The sequence below is a fragment of the Penaeus vannamei genome, chromosome 4, assembly GCF_042767895.1.
Source record: "Penaeus vannamei isolate JL-2024 chromosome 4, ASM4276789v1, whole genome shotgun sequence".
NCBI classification, from domain to species: domain Eukaryota; kingdom Metazoa; phylum Arthropoda; class Malacostraca; order Decapoda; family Penaeidae; genus Penaeus; species Penaeus vannamei.
In genome coordinates this window covers 6,828,117-6,849,950 of record NC_091552.1, presented here as the reverse complement: position 1 = coordinate 6,849,950, position 21,834 = coordinate 6,828,117, and the positions used below count along the sequence as shown (strand labels likewise).

The 21,834-nt window shown below is 51.8% G+C and overlaps 1 protein-coding gene across 6 annotated transcripts in view; it reads right to left on the bottom strand.

Annotated features, from left to right (window-relative positions):
* The window catches only part of LOC138861458 (uncharacterized), a 167,250-nt gene that overhangs the window by 52,616 nt on the left and 92,800 nt on the right, over positions 1-21,834 (bottom strand). For 5 of the 6 annotated variants that reach the window (XR_011398515.1, XR_011398516.1, XR_011398514.1 and 2 more), the window contains exon 3: positions 10,937-11,302. Coding sequence is in view for 2 of the 6 variants with exons in the window: in XM_070120605.1 (XP_069976706.1) it covers positions 10,937-10,965 (29 nt within the window). In the remaining 4 variants the exon portion in view is untranslated. Of the gene's footprint in view, positions 1-10,936; positions 11,303-21,242; positions 21,289-21,834 lie in introns of all 6 variants that reach the window. The other variant, XR_011398513.1, reaches the window with a different exon arrangement.

Genomic DNA, 21,834 nt, shown 5'->3' with positions numbered 1-21,834 from the left:
AGAGAGAGAGAGAGAGAGAGAGAGAGAGAGAGAGAGAGAGAGAGAGAGAGAACGAAAGAGAGAGAGAGAGAGTATCTTTACAAAGACGGCGGGATAGGCCTAGCAGCCTTATAATTTGTTACCATCACAGCACCAGGCCTACCGTCATATTTCATTAACATCATTACACTAGCCCCTCCTTACTCACGTTTTGTCACTATCACTACACGAGGCCTACCGCATTTTGTATTTGGGGAAAGATCGCATTCTAATACGCCTGCTTGCCCCCCCCCCCATCCCCCTCTTCCCTTCTTCTCTCATCCCCCCCCTCCTCTCTCCTCTCCACCCTCTTCCCTTCTTCTCTCGCCTCCCTTCCTCTCCCTCTCCCCCCTCTTCCCTTATTCTCTCGCCTCCCTTCCTCTCCCTCTCCACCTTCTTCCCTTCTTCTTTCGCCTCCCTTCCTCTCCCTCTCCACCCTCTTCCCTTCTTCTCTCTCCCCCCTTCGCCTTCTTCTCTCGCCTCCCTTCCTCTCCCTCTCCACCTTCTTTCCTTCTTCTCTCGCCTCCCTTCCTCTCCCTCTCCCCCCTCCTCCCTTCTTCTCTTACCCCCCCATCCTCCCCCTCTCCCCTCTTCCCTTCCTCTCCCTCTCCCCCCTTCCTCTCCCTCTCCCCCCTTTTTCTCTACCCCCCTCTTTCCTCTCCCTCTCCCCCCTCTTCCCTTCTCTCGCCTCCCTTCCTCTCCCTCTCCCTCTCCCCTCTCCCGGGCTGGATCGCCTCCTCCAACCCGGGACGACCCAACAACAACATCATATTTCGAGCGAGGTTCCATGACCTTTTGGGTCGTCTTCGTTCCTCTTTTTTTTAATAACATTTTTTTTTTAGGGGGGGGGGGTTGGAGAAAGGGAGAGAGGGTGGGAGGGGAGGGAGGGGAGTGGGTTAGGCCTATCCCTTCCTCCACTGTTACTAAAATATCACGCCGTCCTTTTTCCACCTTCACACTTTCTGGTTACTTAAAAACTAGCCTTTAACCCCCCCCCCCCTCCCCCTCCGTGACTTTTTAACGGGCCACTCAACCAGCGATGATTGACCTCCTCCCGCCAATGCTATAATTAGATCCATAATTATTTGTCTTTCATCAAGATGTTATTTTCTCCTAATACCAGTCCCCAGGCCTATGACGTCATCGTTTCCGCTGCCATTATACACGTAGGCCTAGATGTCCCCCTTTTTTTTTGTCGGCCTAATGAATGTCCTGATGTGCCTGAAGATGGAATACCCTTGCTGGGAATCCCAAGAAGGCTGTGGAGGAGACAGACATTCATACTCTCTCTCCTTTGTTTAATTTATAACTAGGCCTATTTCAATCAAGAGTTACTTCTTAAAAGCCGATAATGCCGTAGTCTGTGTTATATCAATTTGTATGTTCGATACAGGCTTATAGGGAACAAAATTCCGTAACATATGTGTAGCTGATTGTAAAAAAACTCTGGTAATAATATCTCGAGAAAATTCAGTGGTAGAGGGAGCTTCAGGGTCACGTGATTACGGAAAAAAGAGAGAAAAAAATATACGGAATGAGGTTAAGGTCATTAACACATCGATAGGCCTATAACTTCTCCTGTGACACAGAAAGTTGAGCATACAGGTGACACTGACACTTGATAACTTTGACGATAAGGGCAAGGGGGGGGGGGGGCATTTATAAATAACCCTTTCCTATTCTAGTGTTCTAGGTCAATGCCCTCGGCTATCTCTGTAGCTAGGCCCGGCTACTGATAAGTGTTATCTATTAACAGAGTGACTGTCCTCTTACCCTTTCGCTTCCATGCGAGCACGCGCGTAGAATATACAAAAGCGTGTCCGTACATAGGCCTAAATACATACATACATATATACAGACACACACACAGACCTAGAGCCCACTTCTAAACCTAAATTAGGCTTACCTCGAAGGCAGCCTTTCCCGTTACGGCTTTCTTGACATACCTGTCACTAAATGCCACTAGATCAGGTTTGTGTAAGTTTTCTCCAGCCAGTTTTCACTTATTTCAACACACTTTAAAACCCCTGGGTTCTCAAACACACACACACACACACACACACACACACACACACACACACACACACACACACACACACACACACACACACACAGCTAGAAAGAAGTACGTCCCTGCGCACATACGCACGTTTTCCCTCTCTCACCTTTATCTACCTAGGCCTCGGCGGGATACGTTACATACGTTGCGCAACCGGAGCGTGTGCCAGACCCCTTACCTGGAGGGCAGATTCCTAGGGTCTCCCCCGGCAGTAGCAGAGGAGACCGAGGTTGAAGAAGCAGCCTCCTCAATGCTATCCTGGGCTGCTGCGGGTATGCTACGTAGTTCATTCAACTAGGGAATGTAAGTCTACTGATATATCATATTCCATGACACGACACTGGGTTCGACGCCCGCACACACAGACACACAAACACACCAGACACACACGCACACTCCCTCCACGCCGGGCTACGAGCGGCACAATTAAGGGCTCGTATACACCGAAATTATAATTATGATGAACATTTGATTACCGGGAACTTGAAAAAAGAGCGGGACAACATGAGTCATAAAGGTGGAGAGGGAGCGGGGCGTCGGGCGGAGGAGGGGAGGAGGAGCCGCGGGGGGTCGCCGGCGAGGGCGTCTGGGGAGGGAGGCTGAGGAGGAGGGCGGAGGAGGAGGAGGAGGAGGAGGAGGAGGGGGGGGGGGATCTCGCCCTACTACCTTGCAAGCAACGCCAGGTGTTCTCCGACGCGGATCGCAGCGCGGGGGATTCCGAGGACCGAGGATATAAACAATTTGCAAAGGATATGGGCAATTTTCCCGCGGTGGCCGGCATCTGGTCATTACTGCAGCGAGGCTTCGGTGGGCATCTGTTGCCAACCCGTCACACAGGTGCGGTGCGAGGGGGTGGGGGGCGAGGGGTGGGGGGCGAGGGGAAGGTGTGACTGCTAGCGAGATGTGGAAATGTGAAATACGGCCATGGGAAGAAGAGGGTGAAGCGAGCGGGGGAGGAGGGGAGGGCAGTGGAAGAGGAAACTGGGTAGAAGAGGAAGAGGATGGAGCAAGGGGAAGGGGGAAGCAAGGCAGGGAAGGAGGTGAGGAGACTGGGTTGGGAGAAGGAGGAGGAGGAGATGGAGGACGAGAAGGAGGGACAAGACGAATAAAAAATAAAAAAAGGAAGAGGAGGAGGTCGTCAGAGAAATGAAGACAATGAACTCTGACGAAAGAGGCCATTCACGGCTGGCAGTTAAGACGAAAGGGTTACGTCAAGCAAGGCATAACACTGTGGGAATTGCTACGTGCAGAGAGAGAGAGATAGAGAAAGGAGAGAGAGAGAGGGAGAAAGAGAGAGAGAGAAAGAGAGGGAGGGAGGGAGGGAGGGAGGAGGGAGGGAGGGAGGAGAGAGAGAGAGAGAGAGAGAGAGAGAGGAGAGAGAGAGAGAGAGAGAGAGAGAGAGAGAGAGAGAGAGAGGGAGGGAGGGAGGGAGGGAGGGAGAGAGAGAGAGAGAGAGAGAGAGAGAGAGAGAGAGAGAGAGAGAGAGAGAGAGAGAGAGAGAGCGACAGAGAGAGAGAGAGAGAGAGAGAGAGAGAGAGAGAGAGAGAGAGAGAGAGAGAGAGAGAGAGAGAGAGAGAGAGAGAGAGAGAGAGAGAGAGAGAGAGACAGACAGACACACGGCACGGGAACTGGGGAGGAGTGGGGGCACGGGAATGAGAGACATCGAGACGAAATCATGGGTCAGGCAGACGCATCAATTTGGGGAAAACGCGAGGAATGGAGGACGCCCCGCCCTGCATAGGGGATGAGCATAAAGGTGAAGTCCGCCGCAAAATGGCATGAGGGCGGGAGGGCCGCAGCAGCGTTCTAAGGATAAGGATAAGATAAAGGGCGTGCGGAGAGGCCGGGGAAAGACGACAAAGATGCATGGGCGCGGGAGAGGAAAAGGTGTGGGGGAGGAGGAGGAGGAGGAGGAGGTGGAGGGGCTATTGTTGGTAGTTAGATGAGGCAGGTGTGAGGGTGAGGCAACAGTACAGCCCATGTGGTATGCTCGCTCCGCCCTGTCACCTCCCCCTCCGCCCCCTCCACCTCCGGCTCGAGGCGCGCAGGGGCAACAATGGAGGTGGGAAGACCCCGAGGCAATATGCAATAATTACTGCAACCACCAGGCAAATGAATGAATGCCCGGATGAATGACCGACATGCCGGATGAATGAATGAAATGCGGGATGAATGAACCAAATCTCGGGGCTAACGAACTGCGGCTTTGTGCCCGAACCCACGCCATCATTCTTCACGTAAATGATCGCAGATAAGAGAAGATACAGATACTCTTCGACAAGCCTGATTCTCCGAAATTTCCGCGCCGTATTTCCTAATGAAGCGCCGTGAATCGCGAACACGTTCTTGGCGAGAGGTATGGGCCCTCGAGCCCCGGAGGGTTGCGAATCCCAGAGGGCGAGACACGAGCTCAATGGAGCGCCCGGCTTGACAGACAGGCTCCGGCGAAGTTCGAGAACGCCGAAGCAGCCGACGAACGGCGGGGGTTCGCCGCCAGCGCCACCGAGACCGTCTTCTGGAGACTTCCACCAAGATCTCTCTAAGTCCAATCAGATCATCCGCTTTCCATCCCCATCTCTTATCAATCTCCCTCCCTCCCTTTTTGTCTTCCTCTCTCCCTTTCTTCCTCCTACACGCGAAAACAAAGCACCTATCACACGCCCCTCCCGCACTCCCCTCGCCCTTCAGCGCCGCCGTTCCTCGCGTCTGCTCATTTTGTCTTGTTGCACAGCTCCCCCCCCCCTCGCCCTCCTCCTCCATGACATCCCCCCCCAGCCCCCCCTCCCCACCTCACCCTCCACTCTCAAGCCAATCACCCCCTCTTACTCCCCCCCCCTAATCCACTCCCATCTCGCATCTCGTTCCTTTCTCTCCGCTTGGCGCTCCCTTCCTTTCCCTCTTCCCGTCCGCTCCCTCTCGCCGATCCCGCTCCCTCCCTCCCGTTCTCTCCTCGCTCCGTCCCTTTCGTCTCTCTCCTCCTTCTTCTTCCACTCTCTCCTCCCTCCCTTTCCCTCCATGCTCACACTTTCTCTCTCTTACCCTCCTCGCTCTTTCTCTTTCCTTTCTCCTTTCGCTCCCTCTCTCCCGGCCTCCCCCTCTCTCTTTTTCCTCCCTCCCTTCCTCTCCTCTCTCGCTCCCTCCCTTTTCCTCCTTGTTTCCTTTCAACCCTTTTCTCCTTCCTCTCCTCCCTCCTTTACCTCTCTTCTCCTTCCCTCTCCCTCCCTGTTCCTCTCCTCCCTCTTCTTGCTCTCTCCCCCCCTTTCCCTTCCCCCTGACCCCCGCCCCCGCCATCTGCGTGCCCGCCCCGGCCGTGTCGTGCGCGGGGCTGCCCGGCCATCCCCCTGGCGGCGGGGCATCATTACCAAGCATGAGCCCCGCATCCGGCCGGGGACGAGGACCAGACAGGAGGACGAGGCGAGCGGCGGAGATAATGAGGGCCGCGGCGGTACTAAAGCAAGGGAGCAAGAACAGGAACAAGAACGCGAGCGAGATAATAAAGGGCGAGGGACAATGGGCGGCGAGAGGGCGGGAGGGGCGCCCGTCGGAAGGTCGTCCCCGCCATCCTGGACCGGCCGTCGCGCCTAATTGTCGATGCGTCAGGGGGGGGGGGTCCCCTCTTGAACCACGCCCGAGGAGCAGCTGAACATGCTTAGCCCGCTGGCGGCGGCGTGGATGCGTGGGCGGCGCTGTGCAAGCCATGCTGGCGATGTGGTGCAACAGAGGCGGCGAGGGCGGCGGCGGCGGATGCGTCCTGCTCGTCCAGGGCGACTGGCCGCCCACCTGCCCGCGCCCCCCGCGGGTGCCGGCGCAACACAGTGGCCAGGTGACCGTCTCCGTGGGAACTCCGCCCGCGGCGTCCTGAAGGTCACCCCGCACGCCCGCACCACGCACGCCACGCGGCCTTCTCGGTCACTGCCACGCCCGCGCCGCCTGGCCACGCGGCTCGCTCGGGTCACTGCTACGCCCACACTCGCCGCCTGGCGACGCGTGAAGCCCGGCCAATGCCCTGCCATGCTCCGCTTTGCAACATGCCCGTGTGACCAATGCTGCACGCCCGCCGCGCCTCGCATGGATGCTGCGCCCATTCGGGACGCCCTTTGGCTAAGGGAATCCACGCTCAGATTCGGCGGATATTGAGGAATAAATCATTAGCGCGGGGGTGAAGCCCGTATCGGGGAAGGAAATTGCACTCGTCGAGGCGAGACCGAAAATGATCAGCGGCGGCCCCTTCCCGCCCGCCGCGTGCAGTGCCTGCGCCCTCCGCCCCGCGTCCCCGCCACCGGAAGGCGGCCGCAGCGCTCGCACTCGGGGCCGCCGCCGCGTGCACGGCCTCGCCGACGCACGGAAAACAAAACAAAAACTTGTCGCGTTCTCTCCGGGCTCGACAGCTTGAATCAAACAAAAGCCAGTCGGACGGGCTTCCAGCGGCGGCGGAGAGGCTGGGCGGTGGGGAGGGGAGGGGGAGGGGGTCTCCCACGAGGCGCACCCACAAACCAGGGACAAAACTGGACTCGAAGCCTTTCACGCGCCGCTTTATTGTTTCCGCGTGCCCGTTTCAAGTTTTCGTAATCAATCCGCGTCCCTCGCAAGCGGCCAGTGTGCCTCTTCCTTAAAGTAATGGTTCCCGAGGCAGCGTGGCCGGTCCGCGTCGGTCTGTGCGAAAGGCTCTCGAAAAGAACGGCGTTTTCATAACCGAACGCGTTCTACACGCGCGCACACATCGCGACGACGAATCTACGCTAATCTTTCCATATTCCGGTTGAAAATCGCGAATGCAAATCCTTCCTTTTTCGCGAGGCACATCTATCCATTGATGTTGGTATTCCTGCGAGTAACCGAGCATCCCTTTCATCCCGCCAGGTAGAGAGGGGATCATCCCGTCCACCTCCCAGGTAAAACAACGTCCCCGCATGTTCGCCAGGTAAATAACAAATACACATTCTTGACCGCCACGGAAGTGAACGAATATCCCCGTCGTTACCAGGTAGTTGCAACACGGCTGCTCCCTGTCATTCGCGTAAAATATGTGCGCGAAGGGAACGGCCGCCATGAAAGGAACACATGTCCGCAGGGAAACGGGGAACGAACATTTGCTAATCAACAGGAAGGCCGCTGCAACCTTGTATCCGGTACCAGCAAGCCCGGGCACGTTTTCAGTGACTTGCTCTCCGGGAGCGTGGCAGACCAGACGGCACTCAGAGGCACCTTTCGCCGCACACCGGAGGCTACTTAATCACACGGGCGGACCCTCGAATTCGCCTTCTCCAAGATTTCTCAAGGGCCGAAGCGTCTCCTCCCCGCTCGTGGCAGCGGAGGTTTGAGGCAGATTTCAAAGGCTCCCACTTCCCGATCGTCTTTCATATGAACACCGTTGTCATGGAAACATAACCATGCGCGAGAGGAGTCCCTGTGACCAGCTGACGGAGGGCAGGGTACCCCCAGGCTCATCGGGAGAAGTGGAGGGGCACCCGGGCATGGTGAGAGGGAGCGGAGGAGAGAGAGAGGAGAGGGGGAGAGGGGGGGTGGCAGAACGCGGACACGAGCCATACTTCGGTAGGGTTAAAGAAAAAGGGATCCGTTCCCTGCCCCGGCCGTGGCACGGAGGGGGGACTCTGCCAATCACAAGGGCACACACGGGCGCTTTGTGGTCCCTTCCATCCTAGCTTCGACGAGCTCCGTGAATTCCCACAAAGACCTACGAGGCCCGCGTGCGAGGGGCGTAGTTAGGAAATGTCTGGGCTTGTGTGGAAGACAATCAGGAGTATGGGCTCACCCCCCCCCCCCCATCTCTCTCTGAGTAAGTGAAAGTGTGTGAGTGATCGAGTGAGTGTGAGTGTAAATGGGTGAGTGAGTGTGAGTGAGTGCGAATGAGTGCATCAGTGAGTGTGAGTCCGTATGGTTTTGTGTATATGTTCAAGAATGGTACTTACTAATCTTATTCCAATTCATTGGTTTCCATATATAACATTAAACATTACTTACGATCTTAAAAGTTTATTAGAGGTAAAATTTGAGGCCATGGCTAAGCTGCTGTTGGTTTTCAGCTGGCATAGCCAGACCGGCTAAGCTCGAGGATGCTGCATGCCATTACCAACTGTATACCCCTAATACATAGAGCTGACATTTCCTTTGGCTCAAACACGTGACTATGGAATAAGCCAACGTGGAGCTCGGGGGTAATTTCAGGCTCTATGCTCAGGGTTCAAAGGGGCGTCAGTCGTCAGCAACGTGTGTGATCCGACCCTCTGGCAGATTCCGGCGCCTAAGCTATTCTGGCCCTTATGGCCTGGAAAAATAACAACGAAAATCCTTTGCTTATGAGAATCGTCTCTTATCTAACAAAATGATCCTTTCTTTCAGGTCCCATAAGGGTTATTGCAAGGGAAAAGATACATAAACTTGTGCAAATGATTCATTTATTTACTTCTAGGTTCTGCTGAGCCTATTTTCTCCGCCGAGCGGGAACTGGGACATGATTTTGTTTCACAGTTTCCCCTCGGCGTTAATGGCACATTTTGCATCGAAAATAGCAAAATCGTTCAGATATGGAATCCTTAATCATCGCAAACAGACACCAGTGAAAAAGTATGAGACAGCGGAGGGCACATGGTTCCCACCCTTATGGCTGGGGACGATAAAGACCATTCTGCCGTGGCGAAACGTCTCCATAAAAAGTGTGTTATGACAGAGCGCGTCACGACCCTACACATAAACCCACAACAAGTCTGGCCCAGCCAGCCTACCCAGCATCACCCCAGCCTACCCCCAACCCTGGCCTACCTTCCTAACCCCGCCAACGCCACCCCAGTCTACCCCCATCATCCCTCCCCCCACCAACCAGACGCACTATCACCCTCCCTTCCAGATTTGGCCCACCAATTTCCCAGTCCAGCCATCAGCATCACAGCCTCCTCCATTTTCCATCTTTCCACCAAGACGGGAATCAACCCCTGCCAGCTTCGGTTCTCATTACTACCGCTCCAGCCTCGCCCCGAGAGCAGCGCAGCCAGCCTTTCAGTGTCGTCTTCGCTTTGCGTTTAATATCCCCGCGATAATCTGAATACGGACGGTTTCTCTTCGTTTCCTTCTAACATCATATGATCTCGACCCTCGGCCTACCAACAGACAGATGACAACAAAATGATCCTAATAAACACTATGTAGCTAATACCTCAATTGTCCTTATCACAAGACGAAGCAAAGAACATCTCAAAAACAACTGAAAACCAACTAAACATCCTAACATGTAAATGACCAATTCTAGCACACGGGACTTTACAATAACATCCCACAGCCACGGTACCAAATCTGGCACGACCGCCACAGCCCTCTCTTCCTTCTCTCGGCTACGACCGGGGAGAATTCTCGGAGCAGTGATCCAAAGACAGTTTAGAACGAGAATGTTATCGTTGAGGCAAAGGAACCTAACAGTCGAGCAATTATCTCATCCCGTGTGTAGACTGGCTTAAGGAACGCTTAAACACAGGAGGCTGAAGAATGTTACCCAAGCCGTGTTCAACATTCCTCGCCAGTGTAACGTGTGGATGTTTGGAAAGATACACACCGTTCAAAATAACCACCCTCATAAACATTATCATGAGAGGAGGAGGTATTTTTATACCTCTAAAAGCGTAAGAGGGAGCTCGCACCTTAACGTCTTTGTCATTAGCAACCGAGATGACGACCTCGCCAAAAACATGTGGTCTTCACAATTATAGGCACTAAATTGTCAGCACGTGCCACATAACCTCAAATCAACTTTAGCAAAAAAGAAAGAAAAAAGACGCTGGTAATAAGTAATACCATCACCACATCATCTTTAAAATATTCAACACACCTGTTCTACGAGGTGACGAGAATGTAGACTTAAAAATGAAATAAAAAGTAAATAAAAGTACATGGCTCTTTTCACACCATGGCAATTACATCAACTAATCTAATACTATAGTAGACTGTGGCATGCTATGATGACAACACCAAGAAGAGGAAAAAAGAAGAAAAAGATCAACATATTATAACCACAGTACCATGACAGTTTTTAACGGACCTCGCCTAGTTGCCATATGCTTATCCCGTGAACTGCTGCCTAAGGACAACAGCTGATCCAAAGAAAAAAGACAAAGAAAACCTTGCCGATTCTAACACCAGGTAATATGATAGTCAACTCTTTAAAAAGTATAAGAAAATGACATGCCACAACCTTAAACAGGAAGACAAAGCAACTACGGATTCTGCAAATGGCAACACTAACGTTGTTTAAAATACACTTATAACTCATATAAGCGTGTGAAGTCGGCACTGTTCTTGTGGTCAATACACTTCAATCTTTTTTGCATACATGTGGTACTGTATGTATCATTACCATGACAATTAGAAGCTGGCAAAAAATAAGCATGTGGTGGCGTGTTTAGCAGCCTTTTTCTTTTTGAGAGAGAGAGAGAGAGAGAGAGAGAGAGAGAGAGAGAGAGAGAGAGAGAGAGAGAGAGAGAGAGAGAGAGAGAGAGAGAGAGAGAGAGAGAGAGAGGTGGGGGGAGGGGGGCAGAGACGGAGAGAGAACGAGAGAACGAGAGAACGAGAGAACGAGAGAGAGAGAAAGAGAGAGAGAGAGAGAGAGAGAGAGAGAGAGAGAGAGAGAGAGAGAGAGAGAGAGAGAGAGAGAGAGAGAGAGAGAGAGAGAGAGAGAGAGAGAGAGAGAGACAGAGAGAGAGAGAGAGAGAGAGAGAGAGAGAGAGAGAGAGAGAGAGAGAGAGAGAGAGAGAGAGAGAGAGAGAGAGAGAGAGAGAGAGAGAGAGAGAGACAGAGAGAGAATGAGAATATACAACACATTTTTATGCCACGTGGAGAGCAGTGTGTACTCACCTGAAGAATGGTCCACGTGTGACTTGCATTTCACACGCCTGAAGGCACTGGGCGGGTTAAAACACAGGCGTGACGAGTGCACTAGTCAACACTGTATCATCAATAGCAATATTATCATCACAACTTTCCACCATCCTCTTTTCCAAGACAAAAATTCAACCAAGAACGATCGCAAATGATAGCAATTAATAGTGGCTCTCATATATATATATATTTTTTCTAAATTGGAGTGTGCGTTGTCTTATCCTCTCTCGTGCATTCCATGAAAAAAACGCATTTCTTTCTATGGCGTTTTCTTTCCGTTCGTGGGATTTTTTTTTCCTTGTCTGTGTTCAAGTGGAGGCGCTGGGACACGGGTCAGGAACCCTGGAAAATGGAGAGAGAAAAAATACGTTAGCGCGGTGCATATATGGGGGTAAATCAAATAAAATTAATACAAAATAAATCTAATAAAATTAATTGCAGCAAAGTTGTGGTAACAAATAAAACGTATACTTGCAAAACAAAACAGAACAGACTGATATATACACACACACACAAAGACACGCACACGCACACACACACACACACAGAGGCCTACAAGACATAGAGCACAGCAGTTGTACACATAGATCCACATAGGCCAACAACATTCTTTTAAACCGAAACGGCGAGCATACTATTTTGCTTTGCCAACATATTCACATTTACTGCGTCCAAACCTTGAAAAAAATGTGTTCGTAAAAACAAGGCAACATTTTCGTAATTCCCCGAGCAGGAACGGCGGCAAGGAGGGGGGGGGGGGGTTGGCAAGGAGGAGGGGGCCGGGGGTGTGGATGAACCGGGCGTTGATTTAGGTGTGTGTGTGATTAGTGAGTGAGAGAGAGGAAGGGAAGAAGGGAGGAAGGGAAGAGAAGAAGGGAAGAAGGGAAGAAGGGAAGAAGGGAGGAGGAGGAGGAGGAGGAGGAGGAGGAGGAGGAGGAGGAGGAGGAGGAGAAGGAGGAGGAGAAGGAGAGAGAGAGAGAGAGAGAGAGAGAGAGAGAGAGAGAGAGAGAGAGAGAGAGAGAGAGAGAGAGAGAGAGAGAGAGAGAGAGAGAGAGAGAGAGAGAGAGAGAGAGAATCACAAAATACACGAGGGCGCCGTATACAAAGCAGAGAACGTGCACAACGGAGCGGCGACCCACTGACAGGGACCCTGACAGGGGAGAAGGCTCGAATGGGCAGCGAAGAAGACCGCTGGGATAGGGGTAAGTAGGCCGGTCGAATTTCCCCAATAATGGTGTCCCTTGCCACCCAATCCAGATCACAGGCCTATGTGGGCCGCCAGGGTCTAGCACGCGCCAATACCCTAACTTTTTTTTTTATATGTAGGCTCCAGCGACCTCAAACTAGGACATGCGTGGGCGCAGAGCGAGAGGCAGCATGGGCGCCAGCGCAGGAAGTGGAGAACGAGTCTAATGTGGGCAGGTTTGTGGGTGAAATATACAAAGGCGACGAGCGTGGGTCAGGGTGGGAGGAGGGGGGAGGGGCTGGGGCTGGCGAGAGAGCAGGAGGAAGCCACCCCCTCCCCCCCCGCCCGTCATCATCATTACCTAAAACTGGACGTTGCAGTCGTCGTTGCCATGACTACATCTCATTACACAGAGAAGCTCTAGCCCCTCCCTCTCCCTCCCTGGACGCCGTCTGAAACATGAGTTCCACACGCGACTTCCAACATTATGCAACGGCGAGCGGGACGAAATACCAATTCGAAGCCCTGTGTCTCCGGTAATGGGGTCGGACGCGCGGCTGCAGTGGGCCTTCCTCAACCCGGACCGACCCCTCCGTGGACTCCCTCTTCGCCGCGCCTTGAGAGGGACGGTTCGGTGGTTTGTTTTTATCTTGCCTTCACTAATGGCACTGTTGCCATGACAACACTCAGGCCTTCGTCCTAGAGGCGTATGTATCTCGTATGGCAGAAATAGCCTCCTCAAGATCGCCAAGCAGGAAGTGCCGCCGCGTCTCCCGAGCTCATTCTTGACTCATTAATGAGTGCACAAGAGGAAGGTGAGGCAGCCGCTAGTCTCTGCCGGCCATGGCTATGACACTTGTTGCATGCCGACTCCGACGTACGCACGAACCGACAGACACTCGCGCGCGGACGAGTATGACGAGTACGAGGGGCCGGGACAGGTAACGTGCCACGGACGGGCGGGGAATCTCCGAGCGCCAGGGAGGGAAGACGGGGCGAGGAGACGCCGTCGAGCGAAGGGCCTGGCAGCAATCGCTCCCCCGCCTCCTCGCTGCGACCTCGCCAGACCATGAGAGATCGAACTCATCAGCCATGTACCTCGCGCAGGGGACGCCCGACCGACCGCACGAACGGGATACAAATCATGCACAGCCCCGGGAAGAAACGCTCGGATCATATACCCTTGTGACTTCGTGCCGCGCGCCCCCGCCGGCTCGAGAGCTTCCTTTATCAATGTTGATTAAGGAAGAATTCCGAGAAAAAATAGAGAAAAAAAAGCTAAATCAAACTTCCGGTTCTGAAGGTCTGTAGACGCGGCTGAAAGTTCGTCTCGGATGAGTCTCGAACGCGGCTTCTCTCAGCATGGCGACAAATCCTCCCTCAATGGAGTCACGACAGCAACGCGGCAATGTTTTTTTTTTCTTTTCTTTTATTCTCTCCACTCTCTTTTTTTTTCTTTTCTTCTCCTCTCTCTCCCTTTTTTTTCTTTTCCTCTTTTTCGTTTTCTTTTTTGTCCCTCCCACGGTCGGGTCGTTCACCGCGCGGTTGCCATCCATCGGCGACGTCGCGTTTGTTTGCCCTCGAATAGTTAAGCGCCGGCGATCAATATGGCTGTGCCGACACGGTCATGTGCTGGGACACACGCACAAGACTCACAGGGGACATCCCACGTGCCAAAGACGACCAAGAAAACCAAAGAAGGAACCAACGAAAAAAAGAAAGAAGGAGAAGAAAAAAAAGCAGCAGCAGCAGCCAGAGTTGCCACGTTGTCATTAACATTCACTCCCTCTCTCCAGTGTGGCGTTTTTCAAGGCTAGAGCCAATGGATGCCAAAGGGGAACAGCATGTGGCTCCGCATTTGCTTGGTGCCATTGTTTATCACGTTGCCATCTCCACTTGCACTGCCAATGAAGGGAGGAGAAGGAGGAGGAGGAGGAAGAAGAGGATTCGAGGACAAAGGAGAGACATTCATATGGACTACGAGAAGGAGGAGGAGGAGGAGGAGGAAGAGGAGGAAGGACGAGAACAGCACCACTGAAGTTAACTTTATTAAGAAAAAAATAATAAGAAATCTACTAGAAATGTCCACCGGAAATACACTGAAGAAAAGGGGGAGGGAGGGGGGGAAAGGGACAGTAAAAGGTGGAACAGCAACATGGGAGAAAGGTGGCATGTCCAGTGAAAAGGGAAGGTGACTCTCGTGCTGCGGGTCCCTCTCGTTGTGAATGGGCCAGACAGAAACACAGAGCAAAGACTGAAAAAACTTGATCATTCTTTATCTCATCTCTCTCTCTCTCTCTCTCTCTCTCTCTCTCTCTCTCTCTCTCTCTCTCTCTCTCTCTCTCTCTCTCTCTCTCTCTCCCTCTCTCTCACCCCCTTTTGCCAAGTATCCAATAAGCTTACAGGAATGTTTCCCAAATGGGCGGATGCAAAGACACCAAACAAACAAGAGGAGAGCGAATGTGTGGGAGGCGGAACAAGAGAGGAAATCCTGGAAGAGAACAAAGTGAAAAGAGGTCGAACGTACGTTACGGAGAGGGACGAAGACTCGAAATAAAAAAAAATATTTCGTTTTCGGGTTTTAACCGAACGAGTCAGTGGTGAAGCTTTGCGTGCAGCTACTCTCATTAGATTTTGTTATTCGCACGGACACACGGACACACGGACACACACACACACACACACACACACACACACACACACACACACACACACACACACACACACACACACACACACACACACACACACACACACACATCGACGTAGTAGGTTTAAACGCAGCGAATCGCGAGAAACAAAGACGAAACCCACGTCCCTCGGCAAACCGCTCCGCCGCCGACGAGGAAGCGCCCGGAGGAGGAAAGAAGGGAAAACCCCGACGGACCGAGCGAGTGAGAGCCCAGCCTCCCGTCCGTGTACTTGGCGGACGCCACCGGCAAGTACTCGCAGCAACTGCAGAACAAGAACACGGACAGAACAACGACATCAGCACTAACAACAACAGCCATGGCGGCAGCTGGCAGGATAAATAAAGCGAGTGTAAGTGTGACAGACTCGCACAGGGGCGGGGGAGGAGGGGGGAGGGGACTCAAGCCTAAACCTTAACCCTAACAGTGATTTAACCCTAAAACACTTAGCGCGCGGCGTGGCAAATGTCATACACTAACCCATACCCTCGAGGGAAAGACAACACTCATCAAAAATTCAAAATTACACATAAAATGCAAGAAATAAAAAGATAAGACAAACGCGAGAGTAAAGCTGGAAAGATAAGAGAGAATTTGCAACTCGCCCGCGACGCCATAATTAAAGAACGATTACGTTTCTCACATCTGATTACGAGCGTAGCCAAGCAAGGTTCACAATCTCAAGGTTCAGTTGCGAATGCCAGGCTGCGTGACCGACCATCTCCGAGGTTCGGCATTGAAGGTAGGCCTACACAACGCCTCCACCGCCACATGACAAAACAAACCTTTTTTTTCTTTTCCCTTTTTCTTTCTTTCTTTCTTTCTTTCTTTTTTTTGTTATGATTTTTTTTTCTGCTCGTTGTGCGGGGGTGTAGCGGCCGGGCAGATCCACCTTCTGTAGGCTTAGGCGAATTTTCGAACCGCCCGGGATATCGCTATCGACTCCACTCCACCTGGCCCCCGCATGCCACGCCAACCACCGAGCCGCGTCGTTGAGGGCGAACCACTGAACGGGTGCCTGTGTTTATGTTTGTGTGTGTGCGCGTGCCTCCGTGTGCGTGTGCGCGTGTGAATGTGCTGGGCAGTAGGGCGTGTGTGACCGGTATAACCAACCGGTGGCTTCCTCCTCCACCGCAGGAATGTGACCTTGGTCTAAGCTTCTCAACATAAGTGTCATGTGGCAGACTGTGTCACGGTGCTGCATGCTGTGTGGCAGTGCGAGGGGAGACCGGGTGGCCAGCTGGTCTTACGGCAGACGGGATGTCAGTGGCTTGTTTTAAGCGCCGCCGAAGCACAGGCGAACAGTGTGAAGCGATTAAGAGATTGGTTGGAAGGTAGGGAAGGGTTGTTCACACTCGGAGACGACGGGCAGACACACAGGGGCCGAGGCAGGGAACTGGGGCAGCGGCAAAGGAGAGCGCCATGTGTTGTGTCTGTCATATTTTAGTCCCCGGTGTCACATAAGGGCGAAAGGGTTATGTGTGGGACCCGGAGCCTGGATCTTAAACTGCCTACGCATTGGCTGTCAAAGTCACATCCATCAGTTTTATTCGAACCTTGACTGGGGGAACTGTGGCGCCGCGACTGATGGTGGCACTGAGGGTAGGCCGCCGCTCCATTCCCTCGCCTCGGATAAAAAACAACTCTTCAGGTCTACATAACGAGGCTGGGTTGCAAAACAAGACATGGCGTTGAGAATTGTTGCATAAGTTGAAGAGTGTTGCACAAGTTCACCCTGAAAGCACCGACGAGGGCGGTTGTGGTCAGACCAGGGGAAGGAGCCAGGGGCAGGGGAGGGGGCCAGGGAAGTGTCAGAGAGAGAGAGAGAGAGAGAGAGAGAGAGAGAGAGAGAGAGAGAGAGAGAGAGAGAGAGAGAGAGAGAGAGAGAGAGAGAGAGGGAGAGAGAGAGAGAGAGAAAGAGAGAAAGAGAATGAAGAGAGAGAGAGAGAGAGAGAGAGAGAGAGAGAGAGAGCAAGAGAGAGAGAGAGAGAGAGAGAGAGAGAGAGAGAGAGAGAGAGAGGGAGAGAGAGAGAGAGAGAAAGAAAGAGAGAGAAAGGTAGATAGATAGAGAGAGATAGAGATAGAGAGAAAGATAGATAGATAGAGAGAGAGAGAGCGAGAGAGACAGACAGACAGAGAAAGAGAGAGAGAGAGCGGCGGGGTGAGTGTAGCGGGAAGGTAGTGGTGGCGGGCAGCGGAGAGGGTAACGGCTGGACCTGCTGGTGCGGTCAGAGTTGATGGGGAAAGCGAAGTGGATAATCACTTTACATTGAGTCTACCCACTTTCGCTCGGGACATCCACGTATGATCTACAGTCACACGAAAAGTGAGAGAGTGCGCTAGGGAATGAGGGAGAGAGGGAGTGAGGGAGAGGGAGAGGGAGAGGGAGAGGGAGAGTGAGAGTGAGAGAGGGAGAGAGGGAGTGATGGAGAGGGAGTGGGAGTGGGAGGGAGGGAGTGGGAGAGAGAGAGAGAGAGAGAGAGAGAGAGAGAGAGAGAGAGAGAGAGAGAGAGAGAGAGAGAGAGAGAGAGAGAGAGAGAGAGAGAGAGAGAGAGAGAGAGAGAGAGAGAGGGCGTTGGGGAGTGAAGGATGGGTAGGACGTAAGGGAAGAAGGAGGGAGGGGAAAGGGTTAAGGGAGGAAGGTAGAGGGGAAAGGGAAGGGAAGGAGAGAGGAAGAGGGGGAAGGGAGGAGAAAGGCGGCCAGAGAGGAATATAAACAGACAGACAGACAAAGAGGAGGAAGACAGGCAGTGAGAGTAAACATACAGTAAGATATAAAAGAATAAACAAAAGAAAGAAGAAAACAGAAAAAAACTCAACGAAGAGGATGTTGACACCTAACAGAGAGAGAGAGAGAGAGAGAGAGAGAGAGAGAGAGAGAGAGAGAGAGAGAGAGAGAGAGAGAGAGAGAGAGAGAGAGAGAGAGAGAGAGAGAGAGAGAGAGAGAGAGAGAAAGAAAGAAAGAAGCCAACCGGGAGGAGGGGAAAAAAAAGACGAGAAAACAAGCCACGAGGGAAACTGTCTGCGAGAAAAAAACAGAATCACAAGGCAGGGCTCACAAGCCTGCCTTGAACTTGCCCTTGGAACCCAACCCCCCTCCCCTCCCCCCTCCACCCCTCAATCCCCCCTCCCCCTCCCCCCACCCCACGCCCGGGGGGGAACCAAACTGTAAAATATCATCATCACATGCTGACTGTTCCTTATTCCTCAAAAGGCGCATGACCGCTCTTCAGTGGCAGACCCGAAGGTTTTCCCTCCCAATTACGACTTATTTCCGCCGCCACCCGAACTCCGCAATTATTGCAAAACGGCCAAAAACTGCACAAAAATCAAACGGATGCAAAACAAAAATATAAAACAAATTCGGACTAGCGCACCTTGCATGTCCTCTGTTAAACATGCCATCTCTATATTATTGACGTATCCGGCCGCACATTTCTTTTATTAGACGTCTTCCGTAGCTCATTTCACAACATATTGACTTTGTGACACACCCTGTAATATAAGTCCATAAAATTATGATCTCTGAACGATGGGAAAAAATATAATCAAGTACAGATTATCTTCGGGGAAATTAAATGCCCACGATATGCCAACACTGTCTAGACGCAGTGTGACGGGGTTGCCAAAGTATGTGCGTTCTGCGTGGCCAGAAATTCCACAAAATATCAAAATGTTTAGCTCAAAATCAGCGCCGGTCGAGTCATCGCTTTCTCTCACGGGGGAATTTCAGCGGGAACTGAAGCATTCTGGAAATAACTCTGCACGGCCACCCTCGAGTCCCCGTTGGCGCAGATCCCGGGCCCGAGTCGCTAATTTATATCCTGGTATCGGGCGGAAATGGCCTTGAACTTGTAGCATTTTCGCAAGATTCATTAAGTTTCGTGTGTCTGTCTGCCAGGCCCCGGAAATCCGCTGCGTCTGACTCCCAAAGTCTTGAAAATGCTCCATCTACTGTCACGCTCTCAGAAACGCCTAATTACCGGTCGTGTAACAGGTGAATTACTATTGAATTATTGACTGGGTATGACGTTACCCCGTGATTATCGTGGCTCGCTCTCTCGCCGAGGATCATGAGGGACTTGGCATGTCATGGCGGGAGCGCAAGACGGGAAGTGGAACGGCATGACATTACACCGCCCTGTGTCTTCTTCCTCACCTAATTACGTCTTTTTGCCATTTTTTTTCGGGATCTCCGCCTCGATTCTCCGCGGCATGGCTTTGTTCTGCCCGAGCTCAATCTGATGTTTTTAGGGCAAGTCATTTATGTGTGTTTTCCATTTATTTTATTCGTTTCTTTCTTTTTCGGATCTACTTTTGAATTTATCCTTTTTTGTGACTTCGATTCACGTGTTCTTTTTGTCATTCTTGTTTCTTCGTTCGTATCTGATTGATGGATTTCCCTCCACGTTCCATTCATCCTAAACTTCATTTATTCACTCACTCACTCACTCACTCACACTCAATCAATCTCTCTCTCTCTCTCTCTCTCTCTCTCTCTCTCTCTCTCTCTCTCTCTCTCTCTCTCTCTCTCTCTCTCTCTCTCTCTCTCTCTCTCTCTCTCTCTCTCTCTCTCTCTGCACTTTTACCTTTTCCTCAAAATGTGTTCCTCATCGCCTCCTCCTCATAAAATGGCTGCCATGTGAGGGGCAGAGACAGCCACGGCCTCAACCAAGTTACGAGGCTGAAGTATGAACAAAACGGTACACGATAAAGTGTGCTCTGCTCCCTCTCCTGGGTACGTTGGGGACGACTCACTATTTGCAAGCTCCAGAACTGTACCCTAGAACGACTCCCTCTCTTACCCCTCCTCCCGAGACTTCCCTCCTCCCCTCGATCCTTCCCGGACTCCCTCTGGATCCCGGGTCCCCCTCCCCCCCCGGCCGCCTCCCCGCTCGAGCCGGCGCTGCCGCCTCCCCCTCCCTCCCCCTCCCTCTCTTCCGACGGCTTCTGACCGTCGACAAAGGCCGTAGACACCCTCTTGCGCCGAGTTCTCTCTCTCTCTCCCGCCGCGCTCGCAACGAACACGCTTTTCGCGAATCGGACGGCGACGCGCGTGGCGCAACCCAGCAACCTTGCTTTCGGTGCCACGGGGTGCATGACGCTCGCTGAATCAACAAAATTATAGCGGCTTATAGGCTCTTCCCCGGCGACGGCTTCCTCTGAGGGCAGCTCTTAGGAGGGATTCCTGATGTTCGCGCGTGGACTACGGGAAAATGAGCGCTTCTATGTGTGTCCTCGAGCGCGCATACATCTCCGTGGGTGTGTGCGTGTTTCCCCGCACAAAGGCTCTGGCAAGTGCCAAGCGATGCCCGAGCAGTGATACCGCTTGACTTACGTAACCGTCTTGTCTCTCTGTGCGCTAAATCAATTCCTTTCTATATTTATCCTGAGGCCTTGCGGTTACCAAGGTAGCGGGAAGACGGCAAGGGTCATGGCGTTGTGTGACTCGTTACTCTCCGTCTCTGCTTCAACATTACCAGCTGACAGGCACACTTGCAAGGAACTGGCAATTTGGTTTCTAAGATTAGCACATACAACATTCCGCGAGACTGCTTCTCACAAGTGTATGCATAACGAATTCATGCAGGTTATACCCCCATGCACCTGCACACAAGTGATTAACCACAGGTGTCGCACATGAGCAGATATCCCTGGCACAGTCGATGACCTGCAGTGTTTGTTTACATGTCAACCGAGGTTCTGGCGCCAGATACTGTTACCAAAAGGGGAGGACTTTACTGAACCACACTTAACTGCGCACGACTATGCTGTCTCGGGGTAAACGGGGGGCTGACTGGCGCAGGTGGACGCGGGTGTACCAAGCACAGCATTACTGGACTACAGGGGACTTTACTGGGTAAGCTATGTGATTCACAGGACGAAGGGCCGAATTAGGCAGACTCTCGGGAACCGAACCAGCGGCAGGTCGATTTTACAACTCAAAAGGCTTTATTATACGGGAGTTGGTAAACAAATATGAAAACTAAATGCTATACTAAGCCAAACATATATCTAAATCACTATAGTCACCGAACATTCTATCTAAAACATTGCACCGTAGCACAAACACTGTACATTTGGGGAATTCGATACCGCAGTACTATCAGACGAATCATTACTGGTTGTGTACCGATGTCACAAAGTTTGCTTTATAAAACAAAGTCTTCACACACACACATACATACACCATACACATAACAAAGATAAAAGACAGATACATCGATAAACAGATAGACATATAGATAGATAGATAGAGAGAGAGGGGGTGAGAGGAAAAAGAAAAAGAAAAAAGAAAAAGAAAAAGAAAAAGATAGAAGAGAAAAGAGAAAGAAAGAAAGAAAGAAAGAGAGAAAGAAAGAAAGAAAGAAAGAAAGAGAGAGACAGACAGACAGAGAACCCTTACCTTAATAAATTCCTCAGTAGGGTGTTACGTGACTTCATCGACATACCTGCAAAAAAAGAGAGAGACAAGAGTTAGAACGGACGCCCATTTAACAAACAAAGAACATGATAATTGCAGTTCAAAGAGAAAATCCACAACAATGATCGTTTCTCCGTTTCCACCTTACACACGCGCTCTTAAACCTGGCAACCTCTCAAAAGAATAATACAAAAGACTGACTAAAAAAAAAAAAGGTGAACAAAGATACAGTGCGAGTGTCTCTTCCCTACACAATCATAGTTATCTTTCTATATATGGAGGCAGAGAAAGAGAGGGAGGAAGGGAGGGAAAGAGGGAGAGAGAGAGAGGGAAAGAGGGAGAGAGAGAGAGGGAAAGAGGGAAAGAGAGAGAGAGAGGGAAAGAGGGAGAGAGAGAGAGAGAGGGAAAGAGGGAGAGAGAGAGAGGGAAAGAGGGAGAGAGATAGAGGGAAAGAGGGAGAGAGATAGAGGGAAAGAGGGAGAGAGATAGAGGGAAAGAGGGAGAGAAATAGAGGGAAAGAGGGAGAGAGAGAGGGGGAAAGAGGGAGAGAGAGTGGGGGAAAGAGGGAAAGAGG